This window comes from Cherax quadricarinatus, chromosome 2, assembly GCF_038502225.1.
Source record: "Cherax quadricarinatus isolate ZL_2023a chromosome 2, ASM3850222v1, whole genome shotgun sequence".
NCBI classification, from domain to species: domain Eukaryota; kingdom Metazoa; phylum Arthropoda; class Malacostraca; order Decapoda; family Parastacidae; genus Cherax; species Cherax quadricarinatus.
The window spans coordinates 60,610,778-60,633,154 of NC_091293.1; the positions used below are offsets into that span (position 1 = coordinate 60,610,778).

The 22,377-nt window shown below is 40.7% G+C and overlaps 1 protein-coding gene across 2 annotated transcripts in view; it reads left to right on the top strand.

Annotated features, from left to right (window-relative positions):
• Window positions 1–22,377, top strand: part of LOC128701449 (cell division cycle and apoptosis regulator protein 1) — a 431,134-nt gene that overhangs the window by 143,695 nt on the left and 265,062 nt on the right. For both annotated transcript variants that reach the window (XM_070088578.1, XM_070088584.1), the window contains exons 8-9: window positions 17,173–17,413; window positions 18,542–18,604. In XM_070088578.1, the coding sequence (XP_069944679.1) occupies window positions 17,173–17,413; window positions 18,542–18,604 (304 nt within the window). The remainder of the gene's footprint in view (window positions 1–17,172; window positions 17,414–18,541; window positions 18,605–22,377) is intronic.

Below are 22,377 nucleotides of genomic sequence, written 5' to 3' on the forward strand. Positions count from 1 at the left end.
ACAGGTTTAGGAGAGGGCCTGCCGATCCTGAAAGGGTTAATCTATCTATGCTCAAATTTCCAAAAAGGGCCTTTTCTTTATTTGAAGCTAAAGTAAGTGGTGTCTATGTGAGTCTGCAGGTTGCTATCACCAAGGGCTTGGTGGTCCAGGCCATCAGCAGGAAAGCCTGGCCTCAAGCTGAGCTGTGAGGATAGAAGAACCCTCAAAACAGTTATAAATATGATTCATGTATTTTTTTTTTTTTCAACACCGGCCGTATCCCACCGAGGCAGGGTGGCTCGAAAACAAACACAAGTTTCTCTTTTTCAATTTAGTAATTTATACAGGAGGAGGAGTTACTAGCCCCTTGCTCCCGAATTTATGTACGTATTTATATAGGAATTAAAACACTGGCAAAAGTTGCAGAGGAGTGGGTGTGTGAGTAGACCTGCTTGGTGTGGCCAGTAGGTCTACTGGAGTGCTCCTCTTCTCTTACATTCTTCCACACAGGGATTATAATTTATAGATTTCAATTCTTCAAAACTATTACCAATGAATAAGTCATATTGTTGCCTTAAAATGGGTCTAAGACCTCCACTTGCACTTGAATACATTATAGTATACAATACTGGTATGTGCATATATGAACATAAGAATGGAGGAAGGCCTACTGGCCCATACAAGGCAGGTCCTTATCAAAACCACCCCTACCCAAAGCTACCCATGAATTTACTCCCATACCCAGTGACACCAATCAAACCCATCCTCTGTCACTCATATATTTGTCCAATCTTCTTTTTAACCCCTTGACTATCGCAACCCCCAATCCTGAGGTGTCTCCCGGTGTCACAAAATTTAAAAAAAAAAAATTATTTTTTCTTATGAAATGAAAGAGAATCTTTTCCCGATTGTAATGACACCAAAAAAAAAAAAACGAAATTTGATGGAAAACTGACGGAATTACGCTCTCACGAAGTTAGTGACCTCTGCGATATTTACAAATCGGCGATTTCGCCCACTTTGAGCCCTATTTTCAGCTAATTCCATTGTTCCAGTCAGCCAAACTCATAGCTATTTCTTTAGAACTCCATTTGTTCTATCGATTGAGTACAAGAAACTGCCTATTTACCGATATCAACTACCCAATAATGTGGTCAGAAATCTGCAATTTGGCCAATTTCACGAAAATTAAAAATTATGACAATTTCAAAATAAGGTCCAGAATGAACAATGCAGACATTCCCGGCTCTAAAATAACATTTTCTTTGTTCATCAGTCACGTCTCCAGGCCCCCCTGATATTACTCTTGCTTTCTATTTTGAATTTTTATTCAAACAAAAAATAGAAGATTTACTGTTACGCAGACTACTGCAATACTGTAATAATTGTACAAATAATGTCAACCCATTCATAACTGCATATTAGAATGGCTAGTTGGACATTTATTGGAAAATGACATCATTTGTTTACTTTTGAACATTGGCAAAAATCAAACATTTCCCCTACTTTGAGCTCCATTTCCAGGTTCTTTTTATAGAAAAACCAATCAAAATCACCTCTATTTCTTTAATACGTTTTCCATTCTATCAAATGAGACCAAGAAAATGAGAATACAACCATAAATACTGTACGAAAATAGGCCACAAAGTCAGCATTTTAATTAAAAAAAATGGTAAGTTTTTTTTTCTCATTATGCACTGCGTGCTCCAGGATTTTTTTTATATGATGCACACTGACCACACAGACCTATTCTCTCACATGTGGGCCTACCACCTTTCTCCTGCTTGATTTGAAGCTGCTAGAATTTATAAGTATATATACGTCAAACACGGTTCCTCGTAAGACATATATATACGACCGAAACAGTCAAAGGGTTAAAAGCTACCCAAGTTCCTAGCCTCTCTCACCCCACTCGGGAGATTGTTCCATGCATCCACAACTCTGTTCGAAAACCAGTACTTATCAATGTCCTTTCTGAATCTAAATTTATCCAACCTAAATCCATTATTTCTGGTTCGACACTCTCAGTACTTTATTAATATCACCTTTGTTTATGCCCATCATACACTTCAGTGATATCTCCCCTCATTCTACGTCTCTCTAGAGAGTGGAGATTCAAGGCTCTATCTTCATATGGGAGACTCCTTATACAGTAAATCATTTTAGTCATTCTTCTCTGTAGGTTCTCCAATGAGTCTATATTCATCCTTTAGTAAGGAGACCAAAACTGAGCGGCATAATCCAAACGAGGCCTCACTAGTGATGTATAGAGCTGTAAAATAACTTTTGGGCTTCTGTTACTTATACTTCTTGAAATAAATCCTAGTAATCTGTTAGCTTTATTGCACACACTTAGGCACTGCTGTCTTGGCTTTAGATTTCTGCTTACCATGACTCTCAAGTCTTTTTCACATTCTGTATGATCAAGCTCTACTTCACGTAGTTTATAACTTCGAGGGTTATTTTCATTACCAAGGACTAGTACTTTACACTTGTCTATGTTGAACTTCATCTGCCATTTTTCAAACCAAGACATTAATTTGTCCAAATCCTCCTGGAGTTCATTGGAATTCTCCTCAGAATGAGTCATACGGCCTATTTTTGTATCATCAGCAAATTTGCTCATGTCACTTGTAATTCCTTCATCAGGTCATTAATGTAAATTATGAACAACAGAGGGCCTAAAACTGATCCTTGTGGAATGCCACTAGTGACTAAGCCTCATTCAGATTTTACCTCATTAACCCTTTCAGGGTCCGTCCCGTAGATCTACGGCTTTACGGTGAGTGTCCAAACCATAGATCTACGCCATGAGCTCAGCTCATCTATGTGGTATGTGTGCACCACATAAAACAGATCCTGCAGCACACTGTGTATAATGAGAGAAAAAAACTGAAATCATGATTTTTCGATTAAAACAGCGACTTTGCAGTGTTTTTTCGTATGTTTTTTATAGTTGTATTTGCGATTTCTTGGTCTCATTTGATAGAATGGAAGACATATTACAGAAATAGAGATGATTTTGATTGGTTTTAGCACTGGAAATGGCTTGAAACTGAGCTCAAAGTAGCGGAAATGTTAAATTTTTGCCGATATTCAAGAGTAAACAAACGACCTCACACATCTAATACATGTCAGCTGGTGGGTCTAATATACATTCACAAATATGGTGATGATATTTATACAATTATTACAGTATTGCATAACAGTAAATCTTCTATTTTTTGGTGTGAATAAAAATTCATTATGTGAATAAAAAATCAAAATGGGATTTATTTGTAAAGCCTCAAAATGTAACTAATGAACAGAGGAAATGTTAGTTTAGTTCCAGGAATACCTACATTGTTTATTCTGGAGCCTATTTTGAAATTGGAATATTTTGAACTTTGTGTTAAATTGGCCAAATTAACAATTTCCGATCACTTTATTTTGTAGTTGAAACAGTTGATTTGGCGATTTCTTGTGCTCAATCGATAGAATAGAAGTAATACTAGTGAAATAGCTAAGAATTTGGTTGATTGGAATAATGTAATTGGCCTAAAATGGGAGTCAAAGTCGGCAAAATCGCCGACTCGTAAATATCGCTGACACATCAAAATTCGCGAGAGCATAATTTCGTCAATTTTCCACCAAATTTCGTACTTTTTGTTTTATTACCTTCACAAAAAGATTCTCTACGATTTCATAAGAAAAAATAACAAATTTTTTTTTTGAAAATTCTTGGACACTGGTGCGTGACTTCAGATTTTGGCCTTGGACCCTGAAAGGGTTAATGAAAACTCTCTGCTTTCTGTTGGTAAACCATGCTTCTCTCCATGCTAGAACTTTACCTCCTATACCATGAGCTGCCACTTCTCTTAAGATCTCTTGTGAGGTACTCTATCGAAGGCTTTACTAAAATCCAAATAAACAATATCATATTCTTTATCACTGTCTACTGCCTCAAGTGTTATATTAAAGAACATCAGTAAATTTGCTGAGCAGGAACAACCTCTCGTGAACCCATGCTGAGATTTGTTAATCAAATTATGCTCTTCAGGGTGACTTCTAATAATATCAGCTATAATTGATTCTAATAATTTGCCTGCTATAGACGTCAGGCTTATTGGATGGTAATTTGAAAGAATGGACTTATCCCCTGATTTGAATATATTAACCACAGTCATCTTCCACATCTCTGACTCAACACCAGTTAGGATGGATGCAATAAACATACTCGTTAATGGCTGACTAAGTTCCATCTTGCATTCATTAAGTACCCTGGAAGACACCTCGTTGGGCCCCAGAGACTTACTTTGCTTCAGCTTATCTATCTGTTTGATAACCATGTCCCTCGTGACAGTAATATTAGGTAATTTGAATTAATCAGGAACTGAATAGTTGTTAATTTCTGGAATCTCATTTATGTCTTCCTGTGTAAAAACTGACAAAAAATAGTCATTAAATAGAGAACACATTTCCAGTTTGTTATCCGTCAACTGTCCATTCCCAATTTTCAGAGGTCCTACTTTTTCCTTCACCTTCGTCCTATACACTTGAAAGAACCCTTTTGGATTAGTCTTTGATTCATTAGCAACTCTAATTTCATAGTCACGTTTAGCCTTTCTAATCCCCTTTTTTACTTCTCTTTTATGCTGAACATATTGGTCAGTAAGGTTAACCTCTCCTCTTTTGATGTGCCTATAAGTTCCCCTTTTCACCCCTAATAGATGCTTTAGCCTCCTGTTAACCCATTTGGGATCATTATTATTTGACCTGGTTTCTCTCTGGGGAATATATATACTCTGAGCACGTTGTACACTATTAAGAAAAAAAATCATAGAAGCAAATCCCTTCGTAATCATAAGTATGATCATCGTCAATAAAATCATTAGCTAGATTACCCCAATCGAGATTAGACAGGTGTTCCCGAAGTCCATTATATTCGGCAGAACGAAAATCAGGGACTTTTACCATATCATTATTCTCATATTCCCAAGTAATGCTAAAATTAATGAATTTGTAATCACTTGCGCGAAGCTCCTCAGAGATCTCCAAATTATTTATGAGTGTTTCCTTATTTGACAAGTCTAGGTTGAGTAAATTATTACCTCTGGTAAGGTCTGTTACACACTGCTTCAGAAAATAGTCCTGAACTACTTTCATAAAGCCATTGGATTCCAGATTACCAGTCAAAGAAGTCCAGTCAGTTTCACTAAAGTTAAAATCCCCTACTATCACTACGTTAATGTGTCTAGAAGCTCTTAACAGTTTCGTCCCAAAGAAATTTCCCTCTTATCGTGATCCAAGCCTGGAGGTTGGTATAGTACACCTAGTATTAGTTTTTCTTGACCCTCTAAAAACTACTGAAACTGATTCTGTTACTAATCCATCTATTTTTATACCTATTTTTATGCAACAATTTATATTTTCTCGTACATATAATGCAACTCCTCCCACCTTCCCATTATATCTATCCACATGGAATAACTTAAACCCTTGAATATGACACTCAGCAATCTTATCCCAACTCTTTAAATCATACCATGTTTCAGTTATTGCAGTGACATCAAAGTTCCCAGCACACGCTACCAAACGTAATTCATTAATCTTATTTCTTGCACCTCGACTGTTAGCATGAAATACATTCATATGTTTTTTCTTCTACACCTTTTTCCTGTTCACCTTTGTTTTTACACAATTTCTGTAATTATCATTACCCAGTGTTACTCCATGACAGTTATTATTAAGATTCATAATATCAAAGCCTAAGTGGTACCCCAAGTTTCGTACAGCTCCCAACTCGAACAATTATGTAAGTATATTATTGTAAGTACTTTTATAAGTGTATTTTTGGGGGTCTGAAATGGGCTAATCTAATTTACAGTATTCCTTATTGGAACAGATTCGTTCAGTATCGGCACTTGAACAGCCTTCTGGAATGAATTATGGCTGAAACTCAGGGTATCACTGTATATCTGTACTCATTTTGTCCATTTCTAAACCCATACCTCTAACTAATCCTAGTTTAAAGTCATCGCAACACCCTCGACTGAGATAACAAGAAAACCCACACCTGCCCTGAGTAAGTGAATCCCATATCTGGCATACATGTCGTTTCAGCCATGGAAGTGGTCCCTGTTGTCAGTGAATGGTACTGCAGTGTTTGTCTAGCCAACAATTAATACCAGTTGTTCTGGACAACCATTCATTTCCAACACCCCTTCTTGGTAAAATGCCACATATAACAGGGTGCCCTCCCCCTTCTTCCTAATTATGTCTATTGCTGTCCTGTACCTTCGAACTAAATTCTCACTTCTACACTTGCCTACATCTTTGCCTCCAGCACTGAGGCAGATAATAGGATTAATCCCATCACCATTCATGATGCTGTCAAGCTGGCTGACAATATCCTCCATCCCATCCCCAGCCCCATCAGGTAGCACAGAGAATGGGTTCGATGTTTCCACAACAGTATCCTGGATCTTCGTTGTTGCTACCTCTCCATCCGTCCTCTTGATCCTTAACTTTGTCCCATTCTTTCCAGCCACTCTCCAGGTTCCTTTCTTTGCTTGAGAATTCACAGCAGGAGGATTACTACGAATCCTCTTGTTTTCCTCAGTCAGTTGCTGCATCTCAAGCTTAGCCACCCTCAGTTCCTCCTTAAGCTGCTGGTAGAGTTGCTCAGGAGAGGACATCTTGTTCAGATTCACAGAGAGCACACTAGACAAGTCTTCACAGAATTAAATACAGGTCACCACTGGTTATGTATTTACTATATACATAGATCAAAGGTATATAATAGTGCCAAGTTGGTAAACAAGATAAATGTACAGGACTTGGTTATCTTTGAGAGGTATTGTGAGCACCAGGGCTTAATCAGTCTACATCAGAAAGGAATCATAAAGGAAGACTAGAGGGGTGGATGTAGTGAAATGAAGTATGGGAGGGACTAGCTAGTGGAAGTGTAATTTAACTTGATGGTCAGGGAAGTAGTGGTCACACTTGACCATTACTACTATGGCCATTAAGCTAAGTTATATTTCCATTAGCTAGCCTCTTCCATGTTTATGTGACCATCATTACTACTACTGTATAGTACCACTACAGTGGACCCCCGTTTATCGGCCGGTTTGGTTATCGGCCAACTCAGTTATCGGCGGGTTTTTCGGCTCCCGGTTATCGGCCGTTTGCTCGGTTATCTGAGGTTTTGGACGCGTCCCTCCGCTGGCTGGGGCAGCTTGCACTTCAGTTTGGCTTTGTCTCTCTGTGGCTGAGGAGGCATCTGCTCATACATCCAGACATTTCACTTGTTTACCCTTGTTTTTAGTGGTTTTTCTTGCAGTGCAATTGTGAAATAAGTAACCATGGCTCCAAAGAAAGTTCCTAGTAAAGTTCCTGTGGTAAAGAAAGTGAGAAACACCATGGAATTTAAGCGTGAAGTGATCAAAAAGTTTGAGAGTGGTATGAAGGTGATGGAACTTGCCAAGATGTACAGCAAAAATAAATCAACGATTACATCCATCCTGGCAAAGAAAGAACAAATCAGAGACGCTAATGTTGCAAAAGGAGTAGCTTTTCTAACTAAACAAAGGACACCGATAATGGAAGAGATGGAAAAGTTATTATTATTGTGGATTAAGGAAAAAGAATTAGTGGGAGACAGTGTAGTGGAGTCTACTATTTGTGAGAAGGCAAAGCAGTTGCATGAGGATCATGCAAAGAAAATGCCTGGAACAAGTGCTGCAGTTTGTGAATTTAGGGCCAGCAAAGGATGGTTTGATAGATTTAAGAAGTATAGTGGCATACGTAGTGTTGTAAGGCATGGTGAGGCTGCAAGTTCTGACAAATGTGCAGCTGAACAGTATGTTCACGAATTCCAGGACTATGTAAAGGCTGAAGGATTCGAACCCCAACAAGTTTTCAATTGTGATGAAACAGGCCTGTTTTTGGAAGAAAATGCCAAAGAGGACCTACATTACCCAGGAGGAAAAGGCACTGAAGAATAGATTGTGTGTGATGTGGAAAGCTAATCATAAGGCATGGGTCACAAGGCAAATTTTCAAAGAGTGGGTTAATGATGTGTTTTTCCCAAGTGTGAAAAAATACCTCCTGGAAAAGAAATTGCCACTCAAGTGCCTCCTGTTACTGGAGAATGCTCCTGCACATCCTCCAGATTTGCAAGACCAAGTGTTTAGGGACTTCAGCTTTATTAAAGTGAAGTTCTTGCCTCCTAACACCACTCCTCTCCTCCAGCCCATGGTGGTGAGGATGTGGAAGAGTTGGTTGAGGACCACAGGGAAGAGCTTACCACTGAAGAGCTGCAAGAGCTTCAACTTGATCAGCAACAGACTGCAGCTGAGGAACTTGCTTCAGAGGAGAAGGAGGAAGAGGGAGTGAAGGAGGTGCCTTCTTCAGAGATTAAAGAGGTGTGTGCAATGTGGACCAGGGTGCAAGCTTTTGTAGAAAAACACCACCCTGACAAAGCTGAAACAAGCCATATCTGCAACATGTTTTGTGACAAAACCCTGTCCCGCTTCAGGTAAATCTTAGAGATGCCAGAAACAGAGCACTCTGGGCAGTTATTTTGTGAGACAGGGGTCCAGTGACTCTCAGACTGGTTTTAGTGGCATTAAAAGACAGAGAAGGGAAGTAACCCCAGAGAAGGCTTTGCTATTTAAAGTCTTCATGGAGGGCGAATGATTCCCCTTCCAAACACTAACTCCTCCCTCTTTCCTATTCCCTATCTTCCAGAAGCCAGCATTAGCCTTCAATAGAGGTATGTACAGTGGACCCCCGGTTAACGATATTTTTTCATTCCAGAAGTATGTTCAGGTGCCAGTACTGACCGAATTTGTTTCCATAAGGAATATTGAGAAGTAAATTAGTCCATTTCAGACCCCCAAACATACACGTACAAACGCACTTACATAAATACACTTACATAATTGGTCGCATTGGGAGGTGATCGTTATGCGGGGGTCCACTGTAATACTTAGATAATTGTAAAAAAAAATATTTTTGTTGGGAACGAATTAATTTTATTTTCATTAATTCTTATGGGAAATATTAATTCGATTATCAGCCATTTCGGTTATCAGCCAACCTTCAGGAACAGATTGCGGCCGATAACCGGGGGTCCACTGTACTTCCATCTGGTTCCCCTATTTAAGTTTCCATTCCTATGTTCCTATTAGACTGATTAACCCTTTGATGTGCAAAATCAAGATACCCAGATGTTACACATCTAAACTTTATACAGTGGACCCCCGCATAGCGACTTTAATCCGTGCAAGAGGGCTCATTGTTATGCGAAATGATCGGTATGCGAATGAATTTTCCCCATAAGAATTAATGGAAATCAAATTAATCCGTGCAAGACACCCAAAAGTATGAAAAAAAAATTTTTACCACATGAAATAGACATTTTCCTACACACAAAGAGAAGGATACATGCACAATAGTAGAGTAGTACATGCACAATATATATTGTGCATGTACTACTCTACTAAATGAAGAATAAATGACACTTACCTTTATTGAAGATGCAGCAATGACTGATGAGACACTGTGTCCTGGGAGTGCCTTTTCCTCCTGAGTACTGTAGGTCCTGTTTGGCATTTTCTTCCAGAACAGGCCTTATCACACTGTGTATGCCACTATGATTCTTAAATCTCTCAAACCAACCTTTGCTGGCTTTAAATTCACCAATATGAGCACTAGTTCCAGGCATTTTTCCCTGTTCACCTGGGTGTTAGTCGACTGGTGTGGGTTGCATCCTGGGAGACAAGATTAAGGACCCCAATGGAAATAAGTTAGACAGTCTTCGATGACACTGACTTTTTTGGGTTATCCTGGGTGGCAGATCCTCTGGGGTTAATTGTTTCTTGGTATTCTCAATAAGCCACACCAACAACGGTGCTACAGCAGCAGCAGCAGCAGCAGCAGCTGACAGTGCTACAGCAGCAGCAGCAGCTGACAGTGCTACAGCAGCAGCAGACGATGCTACAGCAGCAGCAGACGGTACTACAGCAGCAGCTGACGGTGGTACAGCAGCAGCAGCAGCAGCTGACAGTGCTACAGCAGCAGCAGACGATGCTACAGCAGCAGCAGACGGTACAACAGCAGCAGCTGACGGTGGTACAGCAGCAGCAGCAGCTGACAGTGCAGCAGCAGCAGCAGCAGCTGACGGTGGTACAGCAGCAGCAGCAGCTGTACCACCAATAGTAGCGATGGTTGATTGGGGTTTATTATACAACCTGGCCAGCTCGGAGACACGCACTCCACTTTCATACTTATCAATGATCTTTTTCTTCATCTCTATAGCAATTCTCACCCTTATTGCTGTAGGGTTGGCACTAGAAGCTTTCTTGGGGCCCATTGTCACTTATTTTGCAGATAAAATCACCAAAAACACTGTAATAATATGAAATGTTCCGATTGTATGCTTGGATGTTACCGCGGAGGCTGGCTGGTAAACAATGCCACTGGCGGCACCTGTGAGGCTGGCTAAGGGCGCACATTGGACGCGTCTCGGACGAAGAACGGTGAGCGGGTTTTCGAGCGGTATGCGAGGCAAAATTTTTGCGATAAAAGCGAGCGGTATGCGGATTGAACGTTATGTGATGCGTACGGTATGCGGGGGTCCACTGTATTCACTATTGTTGTCTTTCGTAATTTTTTTTTTATTTTTACTTTACGTAGATGTTTCATTTTGTCAACGTTTTGAAATGTGGTAATTTTTATCTTGGGCTCTATATTTTATTTCAGTCCACTTTTATTTGTAACAGATACTTTAGTATCACATAGGTGATCATGCATCATAATTAGTGGATGAAATACAGTGGACCCCCGCATACCGTTGGCATTACATAACGTTAAATCCGCATACCGATACATTTTATCGCTAAGATTTTGCCTCGCATACCGCTAAAAAACCCGCTCAACACTATTCGTCCGAGACGCGTCTAATGTGCGGCCTGAGCCAGCCTCACATGTTCCACCGGTGGCATTGTTTACAAGCCAGCCTCCGCGGTAACATCCAAGCATACAATCAGAACATTTCGTATTATTACAGCATTTTTGGTGATTTTATCTGCAAAATAAGTGACCATGGGCCCCAAGAAAACTTCTAATGCCAACCATGTGGTAAAAAGGGTGAGAAATATTATCGAAATACTGTGGTAACATGGTCAACTGCTGATACTGCTGCTGCTGTAGCACTGTCAGCTGCTGCTGCTGCTGCTGTAGCACCATCAGCTGATGCTGCTGCTGTACCACCGTCAACTGCTGCTGCTGCTGTAGTACCATCTGCTGCTGCTGTAGCACCGTCTGCTGCTGCTGTAGCACTGTCAGCTGCTGCTGTAGCACTGTCAGCTGCTGCTGTACCAGTCAGCTGCTGCTGTAGCACTGTCAGCTGCTGCTGCTGCTGCTGTAGCAGTGTCAGCTGCTGCTGCTGCTGTAGCACCGTCAGCTGCTGCTGCTGCTGTACCACCGTCAGCTGCTGCTGCTGCTGTAGTACCATCTGCTGCTGCTGTAGCATCGTCTGCTGCTGCTGTAGCACTGTCAGCTGCTGCTGTAGCACTGTCAGCTGCTGCTGTAGCACTGTCAGCTGCTGCTGCTGCTGCTGTAGCACTGTCAGCTGCTGCTGCTGCTGTAGCACTGTCAGCTGCTGCTGCTGCACTGTCAGCTGCTGCTGCTGTAGCACTGTCAGCTGCTGCTGCTGCTGTAGCACCGTCAGCTGCTGCTGCTGCTGTACCTCCGTCAGCTGCTGCTGCTGTAGTACCGTCTGTTGCTGCTGTAGCATCGTCTGCTGCTGCTGTAGCACTGTCAGCTGCTGCTGTAGCACTGTCAGCTGCTGCTGTAGCACTGTCAGCTGCTGCTGTAGCACTGTCAGCTGCTGCTGCTGCTGCTGTAACACTTTCAGCTGCTGCTGCTGCTGCTGTAGCACCGTTGTTGGTGTGGCTTATTGAGAATACCAAGAAACAATTAACCCCAGAGGGTTAGCCACCCAGGATAACCCAAAAAAGTCAGTGTCATCGAAGACTGTCTAACTTATTTCCATTGGGGTCCTTAATCTTGTCTCCCAGGATGCAACCCACACCAGTCGACTAACACCCAGGTGAACAGGGAAAAACGTCTCGAACTAGTGCTCATATTGGTGAATTTAAAGCCAGCAAAGGTTGGTTTGAGAGATTTAAGAATCGTAGTGGCATACACAGTGTGATAAGGCCTGTTCTGGAAGAAAAGGCCAAACAGGACCTACAGTACTCAGGAGGAAAAGGCACTCCCAGGACACAGTGTCTAATCAGTCATTGCTGCATCTTCAATAAAGGTAAGTGTCATTTATTCTTGATTTAGTAGAGTTGTACATTATTTTTTTTATTATCACACTGGCCGATTCCCACCAAGGCAGGGTGGCCCGAAAAAGAAAAACTTTCACCATCATTCACTCCATCACTGTCTTGCCAGAAGGGTGCTTTACACTACAGTTTTTAAACTGCAACATTAACACCCCTCCTTCAGAGTGCAGGCACTGTACTTCCCATCTCCAGGACTCAAGTCCGGCCTGCCGGTTTCCTTGAACCCCTTCATAAATGTTACTTTGCTCACACTCCAACAGCACGTCAAGTATTAAAAACCATTTGTCTCCATTCACTCCTATCAAACACGCTCACGTATGCCTGCTGGAAGTCCAAGCCCCTCGCACACAAAACCTCCTTTACCCCCTCCCTCCAACCTTTCCTAGGCCGACCCCTACCCCGCCTTCCTTCCACTACAGACTGATACACTCTTGAAGTTATTCTGTTTCGCTCCATTCTCTCCACATGTCCGAACCACCTCAACAACCCTTCCTCAGCCCTCTGGACAACAGTTTTGGTAATCCCGCACCTCCTCCTAACTTCCAAACTACGAATTCTCTGCATTATATTCACACCACACATTGCTCTCAGACATGACATCTCCACTGCCTCCAGCCTTCTCCTCACTGCAACATTCATCACCCATGCTTCACACCCATATAAGAGCGTTGCTAAAACTATACTCTCATACATTCCCTTCTTTGCCTCCAAGGACAAAGTTCTTTGTCTCCACAGACTCCTAAGTGCACCACTCACCCTTTTCCCCTCATCAATTCTATGATTCACCTCATCTTTCATAGACCCATCCGCTGACACGTCCACTCCCAAATATCTGAATACATTCACCTCCTCCATACTCTCTCCCTCCAATCTGATATCCAATCTTTCATCACCTAATCTTTTTGTTATCCTCATAACCTTACTCTTTCCTGTATTCACTTTCAATTTTCTTCTTTTGCACACCCTACCAAATTCATCCACCAATCTCTGCAACTTCTCTTCAGAATCTCCCAAGAGCACAGTGTCATCAGCAAAGAGCAACTGTGACAACTCCCACTTTATGTGTGATTCTTTCTCTTTTAACTCCACGCCTCTTGCCAAGACCCTCGCATTTACTTCTCTTACAACCCCATCTATAAATATATTAAACAACCACGGTGACATCACACATCCTTGTCTAAGGCCTACTTTTACTGGGAAATAATTTCCCTCTTTCCTACATACTCTAACTTGAGCCTCACTATCCTCGTAAAAACTCTTCACTGCTTTCAGTAACCTACCTCCTGCACCATACACCTGCAACATCTGCCACATTGCCCCCCTATCCACCCTGTCATACGCCTTTTCCAAACCCATAAATGCCACAAAGACCTCTTTAGCCTTATCTAAATACTGTTCACTTATATGTTTCACTGTAAACACTTGGTCCACACACCCCCTACCTTTCCTAAAGCCTCCTTGTTCATCTGCTATCCTATTCTCCGTCTTACTCTTAATTCTTTCAATAATAACTCTACCATACACTTTGACAGGTATACTCAACAGACTTATCCCCGTATAATTTTTGCACTCTCTTTTATCCCCTTTGCCTTTATACAAAGGAACTATGCATGCTCTCTGCCAATCCCTTGGTACCTTACTCTCTTCCATACATTTATTAAATAATTGCACCAACCACTCCAAAACTATATCCCCACCTGCTTTTAACATTTCTATCTTTATCCCATCAATCCCGGCTGCCTTACCCCCTTTCATTTTACCTACTGCCTCACGAACTTCCCCCACTCTCACAACTGGCTCTTCCTCACTCCTACAAGATGTTGTTCCTCCTTGCCCTTTACACAAAATCACAGCTTCCCTATCTTCATCGACATTTAACAATTCCTCAAAATATTCCCTCCATCTTCCCAATACCTCTAACTCTCCATTTAATAACTCTCCTCTCCTATTTTTAACTGACAAATCCATTTGTTCTCTAGGCTTTCTTAACTTGTTAATCTCACTCCAAAACTTTTTCTTATTTTCAACAAAATTTGTTGATAACATCTCACCCACTCTCTCATTTGCTCTCTTTTTACATTGCTTCACCACTCTCTTAACCTCTCTCTTTTTCTCCATATACTCTTCCCTCCTTACATCACTTCTACTTTGTAAAAACTTCTCATATGCTAACTTTTTCTCCCTTACTACTCTCTTCACATCATCATTCCACCAATCGCTCCTCTTCCCTCCCGCACCCACTTTCCTGTAACCACAAACTTCTGCTGAACACTCTAACACTACATTTTTAAACCTACCCAATACCTCTTCGACCCCATTGCCTATGCTCTCATTAGCCCATCTATCCTCCAATAGCTGTTTAGTACATGTTTAGTGCATGTACTAGTACATGTTTAGTGCATGTTTAGTACATGCACAATATATATTGTGCATGTACTACTCTACTATTGTGCATGTATCCTTCTTTTTGTGTGTAGGAAAATGTATATTTCATGTGGTAAAATTTTTTTTTTCATACTTTTGGGTGTCTTGCATGGATTAATTTGATTTCCATTATTTCTTATGGGGAAAATTCATTCGCATAACGATAATTTTGCATAACAATGAGCTCTCAGGAACGGATTAATATCGTTATGCGGAGGTCCACTGTATAATGTTGCTAGCATTTTGACTAGGTAATTGATTTAGAAAGTCATCCATATCTATTAGAGACATGTTAATACAGTATGGTATACATTTTTCAATTTTGTATGAAGTTCACACATCAGTAGAGCCTATTTTTAGACATTTTTCATATATTTTAATATGGTATGTAATTTAAAGCATGGTACATATATACAAATAGATTGGCATTTTTCTCATTGTAATTATTTCCCACCTAGGTAGTAGGTTGGTAGACAGCAGCTGCCCAGGGAGGTACTACTGTCCTGCCAAGTGAGTGTAAAACGAAAGCCTGTAATTGTTTTACATGATGGTAGGATTGCTGGTGTCCTTTTTTCTGTCTCATGAACATGCAAGATTTCAGGTACATCTTGCTACTTCTACTTCTACTTACGTCACACTACACATACATGTACAAGCATATATATACATACCCCTCTGGGTTTTCTTCTATTTTCTTTCTAGTTCTTTTTTTTTTTTTTTTTTTTTTTTTTTTCAACAAGTCGGCCGTCTCCCACCGAGGCAGGGTGACCCAAAAAAGAAAGAAAATCCCCAAAAAGAAAATACTTTCATCATCATTCAACACTTTCACCACACTCGCACCTTATCGCTGTTTTTGCAGAGGTGCTCAGAATACAACAGTCTAGAAGCATACACATATAAAGATACACAACATATCCCTCCACACTGCCAATATCCCAAACCCCTCCTTTAAAGTGCAGGCATTGTACTTCCCATTTCCAGGACTCAAGTCCGACTATATGAAAATAACCGGTTTCCCTGAATCCCTTCACTAAATATTACCCTGCTCACACTCCAACAGATCGTCAGGTCCCAAGTACCATTCGTCTCCATTCACTCCTATCTAACACGCTCACGCACGCTTGCTGGAAGTCCAAGCCCCTTACCCACAAAACCTCCTTTACCCCCTCTCTCCAACCCTTTCGAGGACGACCCCTACCCCGCCTTCCTTCCCCTATAGATTTATATGCTTTCCATGTCATTCTACTTTGATCCATTCTCTCTAAATGACCAAACCACCTCAACAACCCCTCTTCTGCACTCTGACTAATACTTTTATTAACTCCACACCTTCTCCTAATTTCCACACTCCGAATTTTCTGCATAATATTTACACCACACATTGCCCTTGTTTATTTCCTCTTACCTCCGTGGAGAAGTGGAACAGAATTCTTTCTCCATAAGCCATGCGTGCCATTAGAGTCAACTAAAGTGCCGGGAGGAAGGGGCTAGTAACCCCTTCTCCTGTATAAATTACTAAATTTAAAAAGAGAGACTTTTGTTTTTCTTTTTGGGCCACCCTGCCTTGGTGGGATACGGCCGGTTTGATGAAAAAAAAAAATTATTTCCCAATTGTCAGCATTGTGTTTGTCGTAAAATATTCTTATCTGCCTCAGCTAGGCTGAAATACCATACGATACAGTATGAACAGATTTAAAAATATTACTGAGATGACCTTAAACATACAGTACATATGTTGTAATATAACTGCGATAATTTAATATGGAAACAATTTACAGTCTACTCCTTGTAAGTCAGGCACATCACATGGCAGATACTGCAGGTGTTCTTTATGTTAAGAAGTTATGTTATTAACAAAAGAAGTTCTAGTTTACAGATCTTGAGTGATGATTTTGCTGAACATTGGCTTCACTTTTGATTGGCTTCAAAAAGTGCAATAGAAGCTTGAACCACCATTACTGGTATGATACTTGATGAATTCCTAAAAATTTTCATCACTGCTGTACCCTACCATTATTATTGTTATTTAAGTTGCAGATATGTCTATTTGTCATCTACACTGTTAATGTTTCTGGGCTCCGTACCTTTGCCAAATTAATTAGCTAGGAGTGAATGTGGCTAAAGAACTTCGAAGGTGGAGGATGAGCATCCATGTTTGTGTGCCAGAGTGAGTGGGTTTCCAGGTATGACCTCCAGCACTCCTTTTACTGGTGAGCTACTTTGATCAGACCAGGTCATCATTGCTGAGAGCAGGAAGTAGAATAGAACGATTTCAATTTTTACATTTAAACAGGTGAAGGAGGGGAAGTGTTACAATTATCTGCTGAGTTTGAATATTTGCGCGTTTATATCGTACGCGTAGATATTAACACTGCCTGACCATCAGTCTCCAAGAGCTGCTTCCTGATGCACCACCATTCCATCTCAGGTACCGGTTTGCGGAGATTTACTATCGCCGAGGAGAATCTACACACAAGGGCCGGAGTTCGCCTGCCCGGGTTGAAACCACTGTACTATTTCTCCCAGATGTTTGGAACGTTTGCCCAGCCAAACTGGAGTGGGATGGTCTCCACCTCAACTATAAGCGGCAGCTGGACAAGAAGCTCTCCTCCTCGGCAGGATTCCAGCAGCAGCCCGAGGATCAGGAGGGGGAGGAGGAGGAAGACAAGGCACTCACCCGACCTTTTTCTTCTCTACGGTTTACTCTCCTTTTGCAGACCATCTCCCTGTGCTTTATCCTAGTTATCTGTGCTGCAGTCACAACTTTTAAGACATCAGATTCTTAGTCATTCACTAGATGGTAAAGATGGTGATGGCAAGGTTACTTGTTTTGTGAACTCCATTCTGGGACTCGCTAGTTGAGAGACTGGTGGAGAGAGAGCAGTCTAGCTATGAAGTTCACTTCCCATAATACCTTACTCATCACATTCCTGGAGAGCAAATTGATTTGTAGCATCCAATAGAATTTGTCCTATTTTGCTTTTTTTTTCCATAATTTTTGCACTTATATATACATTAAAGTTACTAGATTACTGATCTCCTTTTTTATTTATTCTAGATATGGTTGTGCAGTAAGGTAGTGTGGGAGTCTTATTATTTTTATTTTATTATTTTAATTGTTTTTATTCAATGATGGGTCTTCTCTCCAATAATTAGCAATGAATATGAAATACCACTGACCACTGAAAAGTGGTGTTAAAAATTTGGCTGCAGCCAGGTTTCTTGGAGGTCAGGGAAGGTGAAAGGTCACTTACCCAAGGGTCTTGGTGATCTTGAGTGTGTGACCTCAGGTGGACACAATCATCCATCTGTCCATTCTCAACTCTCATTCATTACCATATCAATCAACCACCACCAACCTTTTCTTGCAGACTCTACTAGCCGTTTCTGTATTTTCCATGACTTTTTTATTATTGAATTTTAGTTCCTCTGTTCATTCCATATCACCTGTTTGGATCCCACTATTGTTCCAAATTGGTCTAAAAATTACCTCTGTGTTACATATTCTCTGTTTATCATCATTAACCTCTGAATTTAGCCAGCATCGATTTATAGCTATATCAGTTACCCACCCAGTGAAGGTGTACTATTTCCCTGTTGTGTAGTTTCCTTGTATCTTCACCACAAACATGCCCTCTTAAGGTTCGAGCTGCAGTGAGTGAGGATAGGAACACATCTCATAGACCAACTTTTTCCCTGAGATTCATTGTGGCAGTCTGGTTAGGTTCTGCTGATACTGTTGAATTTCTTGAAAGGTCACCATATTACTGATAGTGTTTTTTTTTTTATATTTCTAGGAGGAAACCCCAAAGAAAAAGGATCCAAGCCACTACACCACCTTAGACCCTAAGAGCATGAAGGTAAGTTTGGTTGTCATAGGCTTGGGATGTAGGCTCTTCAGCAGGGCTTTATCAAGTCACAAACAAATCTGCCTTAGGAGAGAGGATGTGCATATACAGTGGACCCCCGCATAGCGAACTTAATCCGTGCAAGAGGGCTGGTCGTTATGCGAAATGTTTGCTATGCGAATTAATTTTCCCCATAAGAAATAATGGAAATAAAATTAATCCGTGCAAGACACCCAAAAGTATGAAAAAAAAATTTTTTTACCACAAAAAAATGTTAATTTTAGTACACACAAACTGAAAAAGGCATGCACAATTACATGACACTTACTTTTATTGAAGATCTGGTGATGATTGATGGGATGGGAGGAGGGGAGAGCATTATCTTCTTACTGTTTAGAAGGGGAATCCCCTTCCATTAGGACTTGAGGTAGCAAGTCCTTTTCTGGGGTTACTTCCCTTCTTCTTTTAATGCCACTAGGACCAGCTTGAGAGTCACTGGACCTCTGTCGCACAACAAATCTGTCCATAGAGCTCTGTACCTCCCGTTCCTTCAAGACTTTCCTAAAATGGGCCATAACATTGTCATTGAAATAGTCACCAGCACGGCTTGCAACAGCTGTGTCAGGGTGATTTTCATCCATAAAGGTTTGCAGTTCAACCCACTGTGCACACATTTCCTTAATTTTTGAAGTAGGCACAATGGATTCCACAACTGGCATAGGCTTCTCAGGGTTAGCCCCAAACCCTTCAAAATCTTTCTTAATTTCCATACTAATTCTAACCCTTTTTACCACAGGGTTGGCACTAGAAGCTTTCTTGGGGCCCATGGTCACTTATTTTCCAGAAACAGCACCGAAAACACTGTAATAATACGAAATATTCCGAGTGTATGCTTGAATGTTACCGCGGAGGCTAGCTGGTAAACAATGGGACGGGCGGCACATGTGAGGCTGGCTGAGGGCCCACATTGGACGCGTCTCGGACGAAGTTCGCTGAGCGGGTTTTTGTCTACTATGCGGGGCAAAATTTCAGCGAACAAAGCGTTCGCTATGCGGATTGTTCGCTATGCAAGGCGTTCGCTATGCGGGGGTCCACTGTACAGTGGAACCTCGGGTTATGAACGCCCCACCATGCAAATTTTTCAGGATACGAATCGTCATTCAGTCGATTTTTTGCTTCAGGATATGAAAGAAATTTCAGGATGCAAACTTTCCCCTCAAGGGAGGTTCCTTAAATAAATACTGTAAATAAATAATATATATATTTCTTTGCAAAGGTTACAATGTATGTTTACATATCATAATATGATTGGAGCAGAGAAAGCCACTATCATGCAGAGGCATTTCAGGCAGAAATGCCTACTTAAGACTACTTAAGTCTAGACAGGTGAAAAGTGTGCTAGTAGTGGTTACCAATATTTTGCTGATGGTGGTACCAACTACTGGCAGCCTTTTGAAGTTTGTCCTTACTGTTTTTATTATTATTACTATTATATTGTATTATTATAATAATAATAATTATTATTATTATATTAGTAGTAGTAGTAGTAGTAGTACGTACGTATGTGGTGAGGGGCTCTTGATCTAGGGAAGTAGTTGGGAGGGTTTGTGGAGATGTGATGGCTGGAGTTAAACACACTTATTGGATGGTAACACTTACATTAGCAGAGTGTGAAGAGAGGGAGCCCAACCTGCCTGTCCTGTTGCTTGGTAGGTCTACAGGGAACTGAGAGTGGGACAGCACATTCCACGCACTCATTCGGTATCACGTGACGTCACACATGCTAGTCACTGAGCCTAGCAAGGAGTCATGTATGTAAAACATATGGATGGTACTATGACACTCAGATAACATATACATATACAGGGGATCAGCAACTATGCTGACAATTGGATCTCTGCTCCAGGTCCCTAAATTAATAATAATAATAATAATAATAATTATTATTATACTGAAAATAATGATTAATAATTACATATAATAATTATTTAATACTATTTAATAATAATAAAGTAATATAATACATAATACAATAAAAAATTATAATAATAGCACAGTGGACCCCTGGTTATCAGTTGTAATCCATTCCAGAAGGTTGGCCGATAACCGAAATAATGTTTCCCATAAGAATTAATGGAAATACAATTAATCTGTTCCAGACAAAAATATTTACAAAAGAATAATTTTTTAACAATTATGTAAGTATTATATTACATACCTTTATTGAAGGCTAATGCTGGCTTCTGGAAGATAAGGAAGAGGAAAGAGGGAGGAGTTAGTGTTTGGAAGGGGAATCCCCCTCCATAAAGACTTTAGGTAGCAAAGCCTTCTCTGGGGTTACTTCCTTCCTTTGTCTTTTAATGCCCCTAGGACCAGCTTGAGAGTCACTGGACCCCTGTCTCACAAAATAACTGTCCAGAGTGCTGTTTCTGGCATCTCTTTAAGATTTCTCTGAAGTGAGACAGGATTTTGTCACTAAACATGTTGCAGATATGGCTTGTTTCAGCTTTGTCAGGGTGGTGTTTCTCTACAAAAGCTTGTGCCCTAGTCCACATTGCACACACCTCTTTAACCCTTTGAGGGTCGACAGGCCCTCTCCGAGACTCGTTCTCAGGGTCGGCCAAATTTAAAAAAAAAAAATAATTTTTTCTTATGAAAAGATAGAGAATCTTTTCCCGATCATAAAGACACCAAAAGTTTGAAATTTGATAGAAAACTTAAGGAATTATGCTCTCGCGAAGTTAGCGGTCTCGGCGATGTTTGCGGATCGGCGATTTTGCCCACTTTGAGCCCCATTTTTGGCCAGTTCCACTGTACTAGTTGACAAAAAAACATGAATATTTCGCTAGAACTCCATTTTTTTCTATTGAATGAGTGCAAGAAACCACCCATTTACCAATTTCAACTATCCAGTACAGTGGTCAGAACTTAGCAATTTTGCCAATTTCACACAAATTTCAAAAGATGCCAATTTCCGAATAGGGTCCAGAACAAACAAGAAATACATTCCTGGCACTAAAATGACATTTCCTCTGTTCATTAGTCATGTCTCAAGGCCCCTTTTACATTCTTTTGCTTTCCACTTTGAATTTTTATTCTCACAAAAAATAGAAGATTTACTGTTATGCAGACTACTGTATTAGTGTAAAAAATGGTATGAATCATATTGGCGCACTTGCAAAAGAATATTAGACTCACCAGTTGACGTGTATTGGACGCTTGGCATGATTTGTTTACTTTTGAACTTTGGTAAAAATCGAACATTTCTGCTACTTTGAGCTCAATTTGAAGGTACTTTTCATTGTAAAACCAGTCAAAATCATCTCAATTTCTATGATATGCCTTCCATTCTATAAAATGAGACCAAGAAAGCTAGAATACAACAAATACCATACGAAAATACAGTGCAAAGTCGCTGTTTTATTAAAAAAAAAACGGTCAAAGTTTTTTTTTTCTCATGCACTGTGTGCTGCAGGATTTTTTTTATACCGTGCACACTGACCACATAGACCCATTCTTTCATATGGAGGCCTACCAGCTTTCTCCCACTAGATTTGAGGGCGCTAGAATTTAGGTGTACACTAGTACGTCAAAAACCCTGGGTCGTAAGCTGTACTAGTACGTCCGAAACCCTCAAAGGGTTAATCTCTGAAGAAGGCACCTCCTTCACTCTCTCTTCCTCCTCCTCTTAATCAAGTTCCTCAGCTGCAGTCTGTTGCTTTTCAGTGGTTAGCTCTTCCCTTTGGTCCTCCACCAACTCTTCCACATCCTCGCTACACACCTCC